The sequence below is a fragment of the Hemicordylus capensis genome, chromosome 4, assembly GCF_027244095.1.
Source record: "Hemicordylus capensis ecotype Gifberg chromosome 4, rHemCap1.1.pri, whole genome shotgun sequence".
Taxonomy (NCBI): domain Eukaryota; kingdom Metazoa; phylum Chordata; class Lepidosauria; order Squamata; family Cordylidae; genus Hemicordylus; species Hemicordylus capensis.
Genome location: NC_069660.1, coordinates 285,919,044 through 285,938,055, shown reverse-complemented (window position 1 = coordinate 285,938,055; position 19,012 = coordinate 285,919,044). Strand labels below are relative to the sequence as shown.

General features: G+C 41.3%; 1 protein-coding gene across 11 annotated transcripts in view; it reads right to left on the bottom strand.

Moving 5' to 3' along the window:
- The window catches only part of VPS13B (vacuolar protein sorting 13 homolog B), a 714,157-nt gene that overhangs the window by 626,639 nt on the left and 68,506 nt on the right, over window positions 1-19,012 (bottom strand). For 9 of the 11 annotated variants that reach the window (XR_008306071.1, XR_008306070.1, XM_053245163.1 and 6 more), the window contains exons 3-6: window positions 10,930-11,047; window positions 8,051-8,218; window positions 7,502-7,683; window positions 1,588-1,762 (exon numbers count right to left, since the gene is read on the bottom strand). The exons of 1 other annotated variant lie outside the window; for it this stretch is intronic. Coding sequence is in view for 8 of the 10 variants with exons in the window: in XM_053245163.1 (XP_053101138.1) it covers window positions 1,588-1,762; window positions 7,502-7,683; window positions 8,051-8,218; window positions 10,930-11,047 (643 nt within the window). In the remaining 2 variants the exon portion in view is untranslated. The remainder of the gene's footprint in view (window positions 1-1,587; window positions 1,763-7,501; window positions 7,684-8,050; window positions 8,219-10,929; window positions 11,048-19,012) is intronic. One more of the 11 variants, XM_053245155.1, reaches the window with a different exon arrangement.

Here is a 19,012-nt window from a genome sequence, read left to right as displayed (position 1 = left end):
GCCCATGTTCCCCACCGATGATCATGGCTGCTGCCCACACGACTGCCGGCTCTGTCAAGGAGCCGGCGGGGGCTGCGGGGATCGGGGGCTGCATAGCCCCCGGAAGTTCCAGGATGCACCACGCGAGCATGCGGGGCATGCTGGAGAGACCCCCGAGCCCAGGAGGCTGCTTGCAGCATCCCGATGGGGGTCTCCTTGTGTGTTGCCACAGTGAGGTGCCGCGCCATGGCAATATAAGATCAGAAAATCCAGGTTAGCGGAGCGCTCGCTCCACTAACCTGGGCTAAGGGGGGAGGGGTATTCAAGTGGGTTACCCGCTTTGGAGAAACCGAGCTCGCCTTCGAACCCGGTGGTTCCCATGGTCTGTGGAAAGGCGGCTAAGCTCCCTTAGCCTGCTTTCCACTGATCGTGAGAATCACCTCTATGAATGGTGGGGTGGGGGGAGTGGAGAGAAAGAGAAAGCCTCCCCCCCCTAATAATTAGAACTTGGATTTATCTTTAAAAAACTAATTGGCGAGAGATTTGGCAAGGTCAGGGGAAAGTACTTGTAATTTGCTACCAGGGGATGTGGCAATGGCTACTAGCTTGGATGATTTGTAAAGAGGGATTAGACAGAATTAAGGAGGAAGAGAGAACTATCACAGTCTGGATGGCTGTGTGGAACCCTACAACAGCAGAGGAGGGCTATTGCCTGCATCTCCTATTTGAGGGCTTCTCAGAAGCATCCGGTTGGCCACTGTAGGAATCAGGATGCTGTATTGGATGGAATTTTTATATGACCTAGCAATTCTTCTTATGTTTATTTCCAAAAGCAGCCTGTCTACCTATATCCATTCAGCCTAGTGTACTGCTCAATGAAATTGTACATATGAAGGTGCCTTATAGTAAGTCAGACCATTTATTAAATTTCTCTAGGAACACTAGGGTCTTTTCTACCTGGCACTTGTAATGAGTGAACCAAACAGAGGAGGGAGATATCAGACCTCCCTTATACTACAGCAGCAGTGCCACCACTGCCCCAGACATATCAGTTTTATTCAACATGGAGAGGACAGGAAGTCTGGGAAATCATGGAGCTAGCTAGGAGTGAGGGATTGAAACAATACTTCTCACCATTAAAATGGTTCAGAAAATAAGCTGATATTTCTGGAAAGTTTTAAACTAATTTTTCAAATCAATCTTCCATAAAAAGCAGCAGGGAGTTCTCCATCTCTAGCTATACTACAAAAGATAGCAATTAGAATTAAATCCTTACTCTTTTCCTCAAAGAAATACAACAGTATTAGAAATTGCCAATTTAGCCATGGAAAAGTTGTTCCATTAACTACAAAAGGCCAAAATGAAATTGCTTTATGGAAATATGTTCTGCTTTAGCAGTATTATTTATAGCTTCACCAGAAACCAACTCTGAATCATTACTTATTTAAATTCTAACACAATATAAGATACATATATAAAGACATGTATCTCAAACTAACCCACAAATTTTCAAGAAACCATGGTTATAACTACTTTGCATTATTTGCACATGGACAATTATTCTTTAATGCCTTTTTGGACATATGAAGGAATACAATTTGTATTTACCTGAGATGTTCCCCAAAACATCCTTACTGTGACAAACCAGGTCTTCATTTTCTCCATCTTTAAAGCTGCCTATTTCTCCATAGTATAGTGCAATCCCAAGTTGCATTATACGAATGAACATAGGGAGTTGTTGATCAGTAATGGAAAGCTTCAGACTTTCAACTAAAGTATGAATCTGCAAGTATAGTGAAACACAATACAATGTTATAGCCTTTTCATCACTGCAATGGACATGATTCAGCCAAGATGAAGACCTGTGAATTCTCATTTATTCTAACATGAACATAAACTGATATTAACAGATTTAAAGCTCTTCTATTGATATAAGGGAGGGCTTAAAAGCACTCAATTTTGGCAGGACCATGCCCATTAAATGTTACAGTTTATACAAATCAGTTTTAAAGGTGAAATGTACACAGTACTGAATCATAATTATTCTATTTCAGCTAAATTATCACACTTAAAGTCTGTCAAATATTCAGACTTTGCATTCCAAATAAAACTATGTTATTAACAAACACTTATTATGGAAAAGGCACATATTTGAGAACACATGTATGTGTGAGATTATGTATGTGTGCGTGTGTGCGCGTATATGCACGAGACAACACTGCTATAAAGGAAAACAAAAAAGTGATTTAAAAGAATTCAGTTTTATACTGTAGTTTTTCTTCATGAAAATTTTTTTTAAAAATTCTCTTCTCTGAATGTATCGTGTTCCTTCCAAATAGAGTAAATTTAGTTGGTGTTAAAGTTGACAACCTAAAGACCTGGGAAAATCCTATTTCACCTAATTCCCACAATTCCAAAAGAACCCAAAAGCAAAAAAAATTCAGTTGAACTTTTCATCTCAAAGACATTTCAACAGATCCTTATAGTGCGAGTGCTGAACTGACTGATGGAATTTCCTTAACACTTGAGCTCTCAATATATTGCACCTATCCATCACTTGTCAAAGCACAGGCTCTAATGCCAACAAAGTACTTCCCACTAGGAAAAGTCTTCTAATTCATGTTGAGGAGGGGGCAACTCCATGTGCATGATGCATCTGCCTGTATTGACAGCTATCTGTATTCAAAGTAGTTGTGTGTACACATCACGGTGCAGTGGACGGTACATATTAGTGCATCCTCCTATATAATAAGGCCCTTGCGTGTGCGCCCGTGTCTCTGGTGTCTGCGTCTGTGTCTCCCTCGGCTGATCTGGGCATGCGGGGAGCGCATTTTTTCCCTACTGCAGTAAAACTGCAAGAAACAGTTCTCTCTATCCATAGAATACTTCACACCTAGTGAAAGTGGAACTAACTGTTGCATCTGAACAAACACTTTTAAAAAACTTTTTTAAAAATGCGCTATGTTCAAGTTGATTTGTGATCCAAAAGGTGTTCATGGGAATTGTGAAGCAAGGGGCATGTGTTGTGGTTTTACTTTTTTACCCTTATGAATGCACTATATGTCCAAGTTGGTTTTGTGTTTGAACTGTGGAGCAAAGGGCATGTGTTGTGTCCTAGTTAGTTTGTAAATGGTCAAGAAGCTGTGTGAAGCCATTGGGTCTTGCATAGGCTTTTTTAATTTTTTGGCAAATGCAATCTGGCCCAGATCTGTAGGTTGTAGTGAAATGTATATATATGGTCAGGATGCTTATTTTGCAGGCGACTCCCATAAGTTCATTAGGTCCAGGGTCCGAAATTACCTTGCTGCACCTCTACCACATCCTCTAGCAAAAAGATGTAGAATAGACATTCGGTCTTACATGCAATATCTCTCAACAGAAATCAGCAACTATGCTCCAAAACTACTGAACAGTACAACTGCCAACCAAGATGGAAAAAGAAGCCCATTTGTCTATATCCCTTCTAACTAGATCATTCTACGAGGTAACGGCTTAGTATTGGTGAGCTGCTACATTCCTTATTAACAATACCATAACATTCATCTACTTTTTAAAAATAAAATCTGCAGAAGTTAAAAAGAATCCAGCTACTAGCATTTGGTTGGCTGATGGACTCCAATTGCAGAAAAGAGTTCTGTCTCTCATTAGTCCTTGAAAGAACATGTGCACATACTTGACCTTCAACCAAAAGACAAAGATAGAATGTAATTTTGAATTATTTTACAAACAAAAAAGTTTTCACAGATTGCATAGCACAAGTCTTTAAAGAAAAGAAAGAACATGAGCTAGGTATTTCACACATTCTGTTAGTCTCATTTTTGTTACTGGTAGATAAGCAGCAAATTCAACACCAATAGAAACATTAACCATGATTTCTAAAGTCATGTGATTCAAAATGATGAGGAAAGCAGTGGTCTTCTAGATGACAGATACAAAACTAGATATTTGGTTTATGCTAACAGTTAAGAATTAAGTCACTACTACCACCATTAATCCTGTAATCCACATACAACTTCCCAAAGATTTTATCTCTTCAATGTTTTGCTATTTCTAGACCAACCAAAGTAATTATTGCCAGTGAAATCATATGCAACATGAAACAGTATTAGTCATGAGTCCACTTCACCACCATTAAGACATACATATAATTTCGAGCTTATGCCATTTAATTGGCATTGAAATGCTCATGTAAAATGTAGCACAATCATCTGGGCCATAGCTCAGTAGCAGAGGACCTGCTCTATGTCCAGATGGTTCCAAGTTCAAGCCCTGACATCTCTGATGGGGCTGAGAAAGACCCCTGCCTGGAATTGTGGAGAACAGCTGCCCATTAGTGTAGACAATACTGGGATAGAAGGACCAAATGTCTGACCTGGTATAAAGCTTCCTCCTAAGTTCCTATACATATTGACTTTCAGCCTAAGACTACAATTCTAACTACAATATGCTATATTGAACATAATTGGAATTACTGCTGAATAAAAATGTAGAGGGCTATGTTGTTAAAACTGCATTCCTCTACGCACTTACTTGGGAATAAGTCCTATTGAACTCAGTGGGACTTACTTCCAAGTAAACATTTAGGATTGGTATCCTCAGCAGCAGTAAAAGATAAAAATAAATTATTTTAGGGAAAGTTAATAGATAAATGTCCAAGACAATGTTAATATTTATGTCAAAATAAATAAAGTACAAGGACAGGGATGTTTGGCCACCAACAAGAGATAACCAGGCAATCTATTTATAAATATAAAATTTAATTACTGATCCATGTTCTTTGGCAAACATTTTATAGTAATCCAGAATTCATTAAAACCATCTTCATATATAATGAAATAAAGCAAAGAATTCATTATTACAACCGCAGCACCAATTGACACTGATGAAGACTGTGTCAATGTTTCCATTATATGCTGTCAGGAGTTTGTGATTCTGCCATAAAAATTTGCTCTCTGTTAAAATCTGGCATAAAACTTGACGATCAAGCTCATGGCTGAACTTCATTCCTAAATCAAAAACAACAACTTGGCAATTGTAAGTTTAAAAGGGGGAGAAGGGTAAAATTTAGTATTTTGCTTACATACAATCATCACATAACACCACAGTGAAATGCCTCAAGTATGTGAAAGCTTATCTTATCCATGATTCTATACAAAGACCTATTTATGATTTAGAAACCACTGACACAAAGACCTGAAAGTAACTTAATTGTCAGCTTTTACCCACATCTTTAGTGTTACTCAAATGCAACAGACATGTATTTACAATAAAAGGTAATTATGTCTGTGAACAAGCCGAGAAAAGCAGCAATTCCATGATCTGTCTGACATATTAAATCATCTGGCCAAGAGTGCACACCATAGTATGTGGTATTAAGATACTAAAGCACATTGGCTAACCTAGAAAGACATAAGAGACTATAAATCTCAAAGCAAAAGAATATGAACACCCCAGAAGATGCTAAATTAAGAGCCATCCAGATCAGAAAAGGCTGTGTAGAAACCCTGGATATCAATTTTCACATTTTGAATTATTTGGTAGAGTATCGAAATCAGTTTTAAGTTTCTTATAGCTAATAGCCAAACCCAATGAACTGAAAATGAACTGAACAGTTTTCAGTATCTAACTATAAACTGATAGCCTGAACTATGGGGCTGAAATTATAATGCTACTGAATATGTGGAAAGCTGTCTAGAGTGGAGATAGACAACCTTGGCCCTTCACTGTTTAACTACAACTCCCATCATCCCAGCCAAAATAAATTGTGGTTGGGGCTGTTGGGAGTTGTAGATAACAACAGCTGGAGAGCCAAAGGTTTCCTACCCTGGCCTATAGTGTCTATGGCATCAACAGTATCAGTATAGTTAGCTACACATAGAGGCTATTCACACAAGCAGCCCTATGCAGGCATGGGCAGCCCTTCCTGGGAAGGGCTGCTTGTTAGGGATGGGCCCGGACCGGTCCGGAGGCCATTAAAAAAGCCTATGGGCCGATCCAAACTGGTCCGCACCTGGGCGGTCCGGTTCAGGTGTGTGTATGGGGGGTACTTTTAAGAGCGGCGGGAGGGTTTACTTACCCCTCCCGCCGCTTTCCCACTCTGGCGCCCATAATCCTTAGAGTAATTGGGGTGGCAGGACACCTCCCTGCCGCCCCTTCCCCGATGTTGCTTGTAAAAATTCCCAGGAGTCCTTTGCGCGCGCTCGTCTCTGTGACATGCGTGCGCGCGCACAAAGGACTCCTGGGAGTTTTTACAAGCAACGTCGGGGAAGGGGCAGCAGGGAGGTGTCCTGCCACCCCAATTACTCTAAGGATTACGGGCGCCAGAGCGGGAAAGCGGCAGGAGGGGTAAGTAAACCCTCCCGCCGCTCTTAAAGGTACCCCCCCACACCTGAACCGGACTGCCCAGGTCCGGACCGGTCCATAGGCTTTTTTAATGGCCTCCGGACCGGTCCGGGCCCATCCCTAACAAGCATCCCTAACAAGGTACCCCCCACCCCAGTGCCGGACCACAGTTGGTGGTTCCATGCACACCCCTACTGCTTGTGTGAAGTGCCAGGTTGATCCCAGTGCTGCCCTCCTAGATAGCCTGCAATTTTTACCCAAGGTACAGGATCATGTGAATGCTCGGGCTGCACGCAGTCTAAGCAGACACAAAGCTGGGTACCTAGAGCACCTGATTCATGGCAGAATCCCTCAATGCACCACGCTTGTCACGCGGTGCACATGGAGGCTGGGATGCATTTTCCCGACCTCCAGAATGCCACATGGCTTGCAAACGCACCGGTCATGTGGGTGCACAACCTGTGTGACCCCGGATCACGTCAAATCATCTGGGAGGAAAGTAGGTGCTATCCTGCCTTCCTCCCTCCCGCCCTCCCCAGCACTCTCAAAAGGCCATGCAAACAACCTTGTAGGGTTAGATAATTACAATACACATCCGGAAATGGTTTAAAAAAGAGAAAGACATGTAGCTTTCTGTACACAACAAAACATCTCACGGAATTTCAGCCATTATTACACACACACACACACACACACACGTTTTTATTTTTCTGGTTTTCTGCATCCTGTCCTAAAGTGGCATTAGAACATATCACCTCAGGAATAAGATATTAAGAACCCTCGCATATATCGTAATATTTTCACTACCCTCATCCATGGAAGTACTGCAGAAGAGTATACTATCCAAATCTCAAATAAACTAGGAAGTGATTGAAGTTAAGATGAAATAGCCACATTTATATCACGAGCCATCTCTGCATCACAAAAATGTGTGCAGGGATAAGGCAGTTCCCAACAACCAAACCGCAGTTTCTGGAATACCAGTTCTTGATTATTGGCTGCAGCCAAACAGTTTTCACATCTGGGGAACAGAAACAAGTGGTCCTCTTAAAACATGGAGCAGAAATTCATCTCTAGGAGCAGAAATTAATCTCTTGTGTTCATTTTTTTTATTTTTGAAGCATACATTAAAAAAATAATTTACAAATGAAATTTTAAATAGATTTGGAAGTTTACTTACTTTAATAATGGATGGCATCTTAGAATTAAGATTATCATAAGTGAAATGTAGTCGAGTTCTGAATGAACATTTGTATAGCAGCGGATCTTGATAAAATTCAATTTTGCCACTGGCATTCCTCTTGTCTAGGCAAACTGTGCAGTCAGAAAAATTTATTACCTTCCTTAATACCAAATCAGTTGCTTTGAAAAGAGAGAAAAAAATTAACCTGTTAAAAACTGTCCAAAAGAGGCAAATACTATACAGATTTCAAAAGGATTATAAACTTAATCAACATATTACCAAATGGTATGTGAACCAACATGGAGGCTGCACTAGTGATGAAGTTTTTTAAGCCTTCAGATCTGTGAAGAACTTTAAAGACTCAAAGCCTCCCTGAGCATTAATTGAAGCTCATCTCCAGGATTTGAACAGTCCTTGGCAATCCGTGACTACCCAGGTCAACCATCTCTCCCTCTTCTTCTTTCATTCCACTAAATCCTCCTGGACTGATTATATAACTTTGTTTAAAAAGTTATGAGCATTTAAAAATTCAAACTGATTGCTTACCAGATATATCCATGAAAGCTCGATCCCAAAATTCATCCACTGTGTAGCATTCTGCTGAAGTGATATTGACTGAAAGAACAATATCATCCTCCACATATTTCAGTATGAGATTATTTATGACAATGTTGACATTATTTATGACACGCCAAATCAAACTCTGTACATAACCTAAAATAAAAACACGGAATTACCCAATCCTTTCTTTGAAAAACCTGCTGGCAAACTGTCAAATGCAGAAATCAGTATAATAAATTTTCCAACATAAGTGACATTTAGAGTTTAAGTAAAAGGAACATTATTCAATTACTTGACAATCTAAGTAAACAAGATATTCTGAAAGTCACTAGATACATATAGCAAGGTATTCTTAAATCCATAGAAGGATAAAGCAATCACTTAAGAGAGGTACCAGAGACATGAACTGATGGATTACTGCAATGCGCTCTATGTGGGGCTGCCCTTGTACGTAGTCCGGAAAATACAGTTGGTCCAGAATGCAGCAGCCAGGCTGGTCTCTGGGTCATCTAGGAGATACCATATTACTCCTGTATTGAAGGAGTTACACTGGCTGCCAATAGGTCTCCAGGCAAAATACAAGGTGCTGGTTATAACCTATAAAGCCCTAAACAGCTTGGGCCCTGGGTATTTAAGAGAACGTATTCTTCGTCATGAACCCCACCGCCCATTGAAATCATCAGGAGAGGACCATCTGCATTTGCCACTGGCTCGTCTGGGGGCTACTCAGGGATGGGCCTTCTCCGTTGCTGCCCTGAGGCTTTGGAATGCGCTCCCTAGTGAGATAAGAGCCTCCCCATCTCTGACAACTTTTTAAAAGTATTTAAAGATGCAGCTGTTCATCCAGGCTTTTAACTGATATTGTTTTGATTGCTTTAATGTTGTTTTAGAATGTTGTCATAAAAGTTTTAAATTGTTGTGTTTTAAATTTCTTGTTTTTGTTTTTTAATTAATGTTTTACATTTGTTTTCATCTTGTTGTAAACCTCCCAGAGACATAAGTTTTGGGCAGTATAAAAATATGTTAAATAAAGGAAGGAAGGAAGGAAGTTGCACTACTGCAATACGAGAAGTTGGAGCTGTACAAAAATGCAACTGCGGTACTACACAGTACAGCACAACCATGTGACTCATACAACACTGCACAACATGTTTCACAATGTATCAACATTTTCCACTAGCACAAGAACTAGTCTGGGAGACATTCGTTTCTTTATTCAATGGCACTGTTTATTGTTGCTTTCCATTTTATTGTTTTAGCGGCTAGTCCCAGTTCAACCCAGTTCAAAGGACTATGCTTGTAAAGAGGAATCCAGTAAGGATATTTCCCTTCCCTTTGCTTTAGGGAAAGCAAAGGGGAATCCTGGCTTTAAAAGGCTTCTACAGGGTGACTAGGGGAGCAGCAAGAGGGCATCTTTAAAAATAGTTGTAAGATGCTTACCAGTCTGGAGCTCCCTCCAGCAGCCTGCCTGTTCAGCAGCAGAACAGTTCCTGAACTGATGTGGCTTCCAAAGATGCGCGGAGGTCATTTGCATAACCTCAGAGCATCTGCGGAAGCCAGGTCAGTTCAGTAACCATGCCGATGCTGCACAGATAGGCTGCTGGTGGGTAGCTAGTTTTAAAGGTGTCCTCTTGCCACTGCTGCCTGACCCTCTTCCCCATCGGCTGCCCTTTAGAAGTCGGGATGTGCACGAACCGGTTCGGAGGCCATGTTAGAGGCCTCCGAACCGGTTCGGAACCGGACCGGTCCGGAACCGGACCGGTCCAGCGGTCCGGCACTGAGGGGGGGTCTACCTTTAAGGGTGGGGGGGTAGTACTTACCCCTCCCGCCGCTCTTCCCCCTCCAGCGCCGCATTTAAGATCAATGTTTGGGGGGAGGCAGCGTTCCTCCCTGCCGCCCCTGCCCCCATCATTGCCCGGAAGTCCAGTATATACGAGTACGCATGTGCTTGTCGCGGCGCGCGCGCGCCTGTCGCCACCACGCGCGCGCCGCATACGTCACACGCAGCATGCGTGTGACATATGCAGCGCGCGCACACGGTGGTGGCGGGCGCATGCGTACTCGTATATACTGGACTTCCAGGCAACGACGGGGGCAGGGAGGAACGCTGCCGCCCCCAAAACATTGATCTTAAATGCGGCGCTGGAGGGGGAAGAGCGGCGGGAGGGGTAAGTACTACCCCCCCACCCTTAAAGGTAGACCCCCCTCAGTGCCGGACCACGCTGCGGCGGTTCCGTGCACACCACTATTTAGAAGCCTTTTAAAGCCAGGATTCTCCTTTGCTTGTAAAGAGGAATCCTCACTAGATTCCTCTTTACAAGCATAGCTCCTCAAACCGGTCTGGATTAGGCTCGGTTTGATTCGATCGCAAACAGGGGACTGCCTCTCCTGGAGGAAGGTCCACTTCGTGACCAAACCATCGAAACAGCCCAGTTCGTGGCAAACCAGTTCATGACTGAACAGTTTGTGCACACCCCTAAACCTGAAGAACAACATATACATTCTTAAAATAAATACATAAAATAAACAATAATTTGCACAGATTTGATGCTTAGTGTTTGCTGTACAGTATAATATCCTAAAAGCTATATACATATAGACACGCCAGTAAAGAAGAATGAAGCCCTGGCTAACCAAACCTTGAGTGAAGAGCCAATCTTTATACTGAACCTACAGCTTCCATAATACTTTCTTTCGGAGAACCTACCGTTGCTCCAGAACCTGATCTGAAGGAGGGCAAATGTTCGGCATCAAAATTCATTTGAGAGGCGATATATCTCATCATGGCAAATTAAAAGTGATTATAGTCCTTTCCTTTATTAGCATAGCTGGTAAGTCACAAAATATACAATTTGTATAAGTACCTGGTGGCAAATCAGGGTCAGGAGCAGCCTGCTGAATTCTTCTCTGTTTTGATGCCGCTTTTGCACTTTCTGTGGTACTACGATTTGTTGAACTGGAACCACAGCTTTCATGGTCATCCTGTAAATAATAACAAATGCTCATTTTGAATCAACTAAAGAAACAGTGAAAACAATTTGACAACTGGACTATATAATTGTTTATGTCAGTATAATCATGTTCTAATTATTGGGTTGCTGGACTCACATAGGTTGGGATTCAAACAACCAAACAGCTATTTCTACAAACTCAAGGGCACTTGGGATTTGGGTTTCTCAAACCATACATCCCCTGCCATGTCTACCTTTTGTAATTGTTGGTTCAATAATAAGGCCTATTACATCTAAAAGGCTTAGTTACATCATATTCCCTTTCTCTCTCTTTGGAGGAAAAAGCTCTTTTTCTTAATAAAATGAAAAAAGCAAATATATTCAGTATTTTTATATCTGTCTAATCAGTCAGTATTTGCAAACGTGATAAGATGCTTTTGTTTAGCAGCATGGTAATTATATAGTTAATATGGAATTTATATAGAACAGGCATTGACTAATTTACTTTGGATCTAGGAACCAGCCCAAAAATTTGGGACCCAAACTCATTTCTCAGTCTTCAGGGATTCAAATGTCTCTGACTTAAGAATTATTAGAATTTACTTCATAAACAAGATCTTACACGAAAGATGGGCAGACTTTAAGCTTCCAGGATCGATCTCTCTCTCTCTTTTCTTCTTTATTTTTATTTTTGTTATTTTATTTTTAATTTAATTTAATTTTTTTTTTCTATTTTATTTTTTTGCACTCCAGAGGCATAAGAGCTACCAGAATGAAATGGTGGCTTGGTGAGAGGCTTGTGAAAACATTTACATCCACACAAAGGATTTTAACATCAAAATGCCTCAAATGGCCAGCGAGGCTGGGCAAAGACTTGATCAAGGGCAACCAGTTAGTTTCCATTGTATAGATGGAGGAATGGAACACTGAGACTGAGAAATAAGGACAAGGCTAGACACTGAAGAATGGCCCAGAACTGTCTGAAGAACACAGTGGAATAAAATGAATAAGATTAGCAGCTTTTCTTGCTGAAGTGGCAAGGTTATGTGCTCATACGCCATCCCCTGCAGTTTCTTGCCTAGAAAAGTTTAAGGGTATGCATGAAATGGATTTTGAATTCTATTTCGAGCTCAAAACAAAATATAAAACCACTGAAATGTTTCACTGAAATAGCGGTCGAACCAGCTTTCAACAACTTGAATTTTTTTGAGTTTCCCAACCATATGGAACAATGGGGAAACTCGAAACACCCCACTGTTCCCCATGAGTAGCTCCTGCAGACACCAAAGTGAGTTGTGTGGTAGGACATGATAGGTGCTACCTACCACCTGACCCACAAAAGAAATGGGCAAGGGGGTGATTTTTAACACCTTTAAAACCTTTCCCCAAAACAGCAATAGGCCCCTATGGGTTTTTTGAAGAAATTTTATAAATGAGTTTAAATCACCCGCTTGCCCATTTTTTTAATGGGTTAGGTGGTAGGTAACACCCATCATGCCCTACCACACAATTCAGTTTGGTGTCCGTAGGTGCTACCTATGGAGAATAATGGGATGTTTCAAGTTTCCCCATTGTTCCCTATGGTCAGAACAAGCTGTACTCAGTGCATTGCACAAAAGTTTTGTATTGCAATTTGCAATGCATTTTGCAACGCTGCCTTTTAAAAACACTTCAGAAGCACATAGTAAAAGGGAATCTGTCTCTCCAAACACAGAACAAACATTTCAAACACAGTCCAAAAAAGAACAACTGACCCAGAATCCACTGCCACTTATAGCGCCTACGCTGCAGTCACATCATTGGGACAAATTGCTCTCTCACACACAATTATGACTCCTTACTTCCTAGTGTTGCAACAGCAGCACTCTTTGCAGCAAGCATAGCCATCAGCTCAACTAGAGCAACTTCAGACACATTTTGACTGAGCACACCTTGCAATGCAGACTGTAGACCAGAGCAGTGTGCAAAGCAGGACTCAAGGTCAGACATGGAGCTCATCACAGCAATCACCAAGAAATATTATGTACATACACAAACACAAAGCTGCCATTGTCCATTTCTCACCACAACATTATCCCAAACAAACAAAACATTCCACAACAAAAGGAAGGCACCCAAGTTGTGCCTTTGTTAGTCTGAGATACAGCAAAACCAGATAGTTATAGCAGCAATAGCACAGCATATTATAGTCATTGCTGAGAGAGAGAGAAACACAAAATCAAACCTCCCCTCTTGATGTATCCTGTTCAAGAGAGGCATAAGGGCTCTCAGCCTCCCAGTCCCTTTGAATGCATTTTGAAACTCCCTGCTTTTGTGTTCACCTACCCCCACCCCCGTCAATGGGGGCACAGTTTTCCATAACACTTGATTTCCATAACACTTGATTTGATTTGAGGCCAAGGCTCGAGCACAATTACTCCATGAAGTTCAGCTGGGTACATATACCAATCTGAATAAATTAGAAGCAGTCCGATCAAATTTCCTAAAAAACATATTTCTGATTCCTAGCTGTGTCCCTAGGGTGATTCTTTGATTGGAAGTGGGGATGCTCAAATTAGAGGCTAGGGCCTGGATCTCCATTTTTGAATACTGGCTCAAGCTCATTTTTAGCCCTATTGGCCTAGGTCCATTGGTAGTGAAAGACTTGCACCATTCAAGGTGGGAAAAAGGAGTGGAAGAAAGGCTTTGCTATTAAGAAAGGCTCCTCTGATGCTATACTAACCCTGGGCCATGACACTGCTAGATTTAAGTTAATAGAAAGGATCTATGATATGGAGAGACAAATCGATCAGGGCGCCATACCAGCCAATGTTTGGGGGGGGAATCAGATCACGAGCTCTTCCCCTGCTAATTACCTGACACAGATAACAGTTGCTAAGTACTGAAGAGCCTTAACATTGGCCCGCTGTAATGCTTTGCATACAGCAGTGATAGAGGGAAGATTTCACGGAACCCCATTTGAAGTGTTTGTTATTGTGGTTCTAGGGAGATTGAAACTACAGCGCATGTTCTCTTATACAATTCTATCGTGATATCTGACTCAAGCTTATTTCTCCTGAAATTAATCCTTATCCAGGCTCTACTGATAAATTTTTACTTAACTATTCTTTTGGCGGATTAGATTGAAGCCAGGTCGTATAATGTTGCTAAATACTGTTTTATTGCTAGTAAAATTCGATTAGAGATTATCAGATAACTAATTATTAGTGACTTTTCTGGATCCGAATACATATAATGCAACTGGTCAAATATTTTAGTTTATTATATTATATTATATTATATTATATTATATTATATTATATTATAATTATTTTAAATTTATCTAATAATTAATATAGTAACTCGATTGTATTTGCTGAATTGTTCTTATTGGTTCTCTGGTCAATGACCAAAATAAAGATTATCTATCTATCACTTGATTTGTATAATAAGCCAACCAAGAAGCAAGGAGACTACAAACCAATCAGAAGCTTGTGTCAGAAAACCAATCAGCAAAGGAAAAACAGGCCTCCAGAATGGTGCTCAAAACATTTTGATCAAAATAGGGTTGTTCTGCTCCAAGATCAAAACATGCCCTTTCATTTTCTTTTTTAAAGAGGGTTTTCTGTTTTGAACTCAAAACAGCTACTTTCAAGTCAAAACATTTCACAGTTGAAACATTCTGCACATCCCTAGAAAAGTTGTATCTCACTGAGCCTCAATTTCCTGTCTTTAAAATAGCACTGATAACAAATACTGACACAACTTGCTTTTCCTTCGAAAAGCACAACTTTAAAAAAAAAAATCTCTGCCATGGATTGTGTCTAGCCTTGAGTTTCTCTCTCAACTTCAGTGTTTCGTCCCTCATTTGTATATTGAAAATTAATTTGTTCCCTTTGATCAGTTACTTGAGTAACTACCATCTTTCCCTTGCACGCACACTCTTAAAAATAGGGCACTGCATTCCCATCCTTCTTAACAAATTGTACCAGATTACATATTCGGTTCTATTCCATACGAAAATTCGCTCATTTTTGAGATCTTATTTATTATTTTTTAATCATATTTTTATACCGCCTGATATGTAAATCTCTAGGCTGTGTAAAAATCCCAACATTAAAATCAGAGGTTAAAATACATAAAACACAATAAAAACAATATAAAACAAATTATTAAAATTCTAATGAAAAGCATGCGAGAACAGTCAAGTCTTGGGGTCTTCAAGAAACACTTTGCCTCCACAACTCTTCCCCTCTTTTTTTGTTCATAGGCAAAACATGAACTTTGAATTAAGACAGGGCTTCAAAAATCACAGATGCTAGAGAGCCATAAAACCTAGAAATTTAACTCTGGTGCCTAAACTAGGATATTAGGAGGTAGAATTATTTAATAAGGTATTTATTTGTCCCAGGTAACCCTGCTTCTTTTCTAGGTAATGTTACTTGCAAAGGGGGGGAGGGGAGAAGCCCACTTACCTTCTCCCACACAATGCCAGTCACTAAGTCCAGTAATTTTGTCAAGTGCCCATTATCTGATTTCCAAATTTTTAGGCTGGCCCATATATCCAAATAAAGTTTGTCAAGCCCTGAATAAAGACATGGTGTGCCCTGGACCAAATGCTGAGCTCAACAAGTTGTTTTCATACCAAAACTAAAATACACAGTTATTCCACTCAATGCAAAAATGCACACCTACTTTCCATCCAACCAATTTACAAATGCAAACAAACCTTCTTGAAAAAAGCTGAAGCTGCAGAAGCTGGAAAGTATTTACAACATAGGAGAGGACTGTAATACGAATGTGCAAAATGTTTTAAGCTCAGAACAAAATGCCCTCAAATAAAGGGCTTTTTTCGAGCTTAAAATAAAACCCTGCTTTCACTCGAAACATTTGATGGCCATTTTGGAGGGCTGTTTGTCCAGGGAGAGCTGGTCTAACAACTGGCATCAGCAGGTAGACCAGTCCTCCGAGGCAGGCCAATCCTGAGCAGAGGCCTCATCTATCTGCCAAGGCGGGCTGACACAATAGGTCTGGAGCAGAGGCCTGGTCTACCTGCTTCACTCAGCGGGTGGCCTCTGCTCCAGACTTAACACATTGGCATGCCTCGGATAATTGGTCTACCCACCAACCCCAATTGATAGACCAATTCTCCCCGGAAAAAACAGCCCTCCAAAACGGCATTCAAAACACTTGAAATGTTTCAAGTTTGTTTCATCAAAAGAGCCAGTTCAACTGCTATTTTGACGAAATGTTTCGAGCATTTTGTTTCAAGCTTGAAACAAAATGCAATCTCCATTTCATGCACACCCCTAGACTGTATACTCCTTAGCTGATTTCAGGGAGAGATGAGCAAAAGACTGAGAGTGTAAACTGGAGAAAGGGAGAAAAAGAGAAAAGAAAAACCCTGAGAACACCAATGGAAAGCAATCTAGAATGATTGGCTATGTAGAGGGCATAGCTGTGCCCATCAGATGAGCAGCATCCCCTGAAAGGAAGACAGAATGGCTGGCTATTCCACTGAAAATCACTCCGGGAATAACCAGTAGCTCATGAACAGTTGTGACACCTCCACTGAGGTTAGAACTCCCTCCTTGGGAGTGTGCCGGTGGGTGTCAGGCAGTCAGACCTCAGCAGGCAACAGAGTGTTTGTTGAGGGAATGGAGCATTCCCCCTCTTGCCTCCCTCTGTCGTAGCTGGGTGGGGTTCAGCTGATAACCCTTTCGGATTCCCTCTATCTCTCACACACAGCCCAGCAAGGACTCTCCCATCTTCCATTAATTCCATGGCCATCTTATCAGATATGTGGCTGATGATCTTTGAACGAAATAAACATTGATTCATTGATTGATTGATTGATTGATCGATCAGCCAATGCTTTGTATGCCTCCCCACGTACTTGGCAAGTCTCATGAGAGTCCGAGGTCCTATCTTGTGAGATCCTGGGCCCCCACAAGATCTTGCGGCCAGAAGTGCCCTCCAGAGACACTGCCTCTCCTCCCCTCCCCCACCAGCTTCCACCCAGGCCCGCTGCCAGCCCACCTCCTCGTGTTGGGACTAGGTAAGTTGTGCCGCCACGGTCTAGCTTGGCCCACAGAAGCCATGAAGACACAACAATGCAACATACATCTCATCATAGGAGCAACAGAATCTCTTGGTCTTCAGTACTCCCCTCTCACCACCATTTGGACAATGCTGTCTTTAGGCACCACAATTAAAATTTCTAGGCGCAACAGCAAGCTGTTGCCTGGGGCATGTCAAGCCATGAAATCCAAGACCCGAGTAATCAAATACACATATTCTTAGCTACATGACCATTGCACAAATTAGTTCCCTAAATGAAAAAGATTATAGAAAAAACTAAACAAGTTACCCCAAAGCTCTCAAAATACATTTTAAGCTAAACAGCTACTGATACTTTTGCAAAACAAAATTCAGACTCTATTTCATTAGAAGACACCTCATGTGGCTATGTCCTTACAAGAACTATGTTGCTATTTAGATCTTTATGTCAAAGGAATATGTAGTCATACATATTTCTGCTCAATGTTAGCTCTGCAAACACACAATTAAATTTTGAAACCTATATGGCTGCCTCACAAGACCAGAAATAAAACATGTTCATTAAAGAGATGTGAAAAGGTTCCAAGTTAACTGCCAAAACTAGCATAATTATGAAAATATTTAACACTGGAACCAACTGAAATCACATACTGCATAGAGATTACACTGATGTCATGATGAACTTCCCAGCCAAAATGCACTAAAACTACTGCAGTCTAATAAATCTAGGAAACACCATATGACAAACATGTTAAATGTTTAAGCAATGCAAATGATAGTTTTCCATTTCAAAAGCCATCAAGAACCAATAGAAGAGATTTTCAATAACTGTAGAAATGATTCCCAAGAAATCAATTATGATTTTAGCTGCCTGAATCTGAAAGAATTCAGGCTCCCCCCACCACATATTTGTTGTTTTCCCAATCCACCTCTCCATTGTCTAGCTTTCCTCTAATTAATCTACCATCATGACCATGTACACTGCTCTAAGGTCCTTAGAAGGTGGGGTAAAAATGCAATCTATATTCAACCATTTAAGTATGACAATAAGCTGTACCTTTTTCAGTAACTATAGGTGGTTGTGTATAGTTTTCCAATGCTCTTTTATGAGGGACTCTATACTGAAAGTCATCCCAAACCCCTATCTATCTATGTATCCATCTGCCTATATAAATATCTAAGATGTACCCGTCACTAATCCCATACGTGGCAGCTCTTGAGAGAGTTCACAAGCGAGGGGAGGGAGAAAGGAAAGCGACGTTGGCAGCAGCCAACAGACAGGCCAGCGAACAGGCAGGCAGGTAGGTGGGTGGGGAAAGAAAGCAGAGGCAGCAGGGAGAGAAAGCGGAGACAGCGGGGGAGGAGAAAGAGAAAGCGGCAGGTGGGGCAGAGAAAGCAGCAGCCAGCCAAAAAAAGTGGCTGGCTAGGCAGCCAGCCAGAGAGAAAAAACATTGGAGGGGGGGAAGAAGACGAGGGAGAGGGCTGAGAACAAGGGGCCAAGAGTAAGGGAGAACTAGAGGCACAGATGCTCTGCACCCGGGCCAGCTAGTTTTAATTCTTCCTTTGCAGGATCCACAAATTTTGCCTGGTCTTGTTGCCCACCCATTGTGTGTGCTTGTCACTGGCCCCACCATCTCCCAAAGTGTCTGGCACTTGAAAGAAACAAAGGGCTAATCCATGACTTTACGCTGGGTTTGGGAAACACTTGAAAGCAATGTAAGTCTCTCTTGCTGCTTCCAAGTACCTTTAGAGTTGAGCCTGAAGCGAGAGCTTGACTCTTCCTTTAGGACCAAAATTAGGATTTTGTTGCACAAGTTATCAGATCTGGGGTCTGATACTGTCCACATATTTCAAGCCCAATAAATAATATAACATTGAATTTTTGTGTGAGTAGGCCTTCGGTGTACAGAGGAGTAGAGAGAGTGAGAAGAATATGCAAAACACAACACTTCATGGA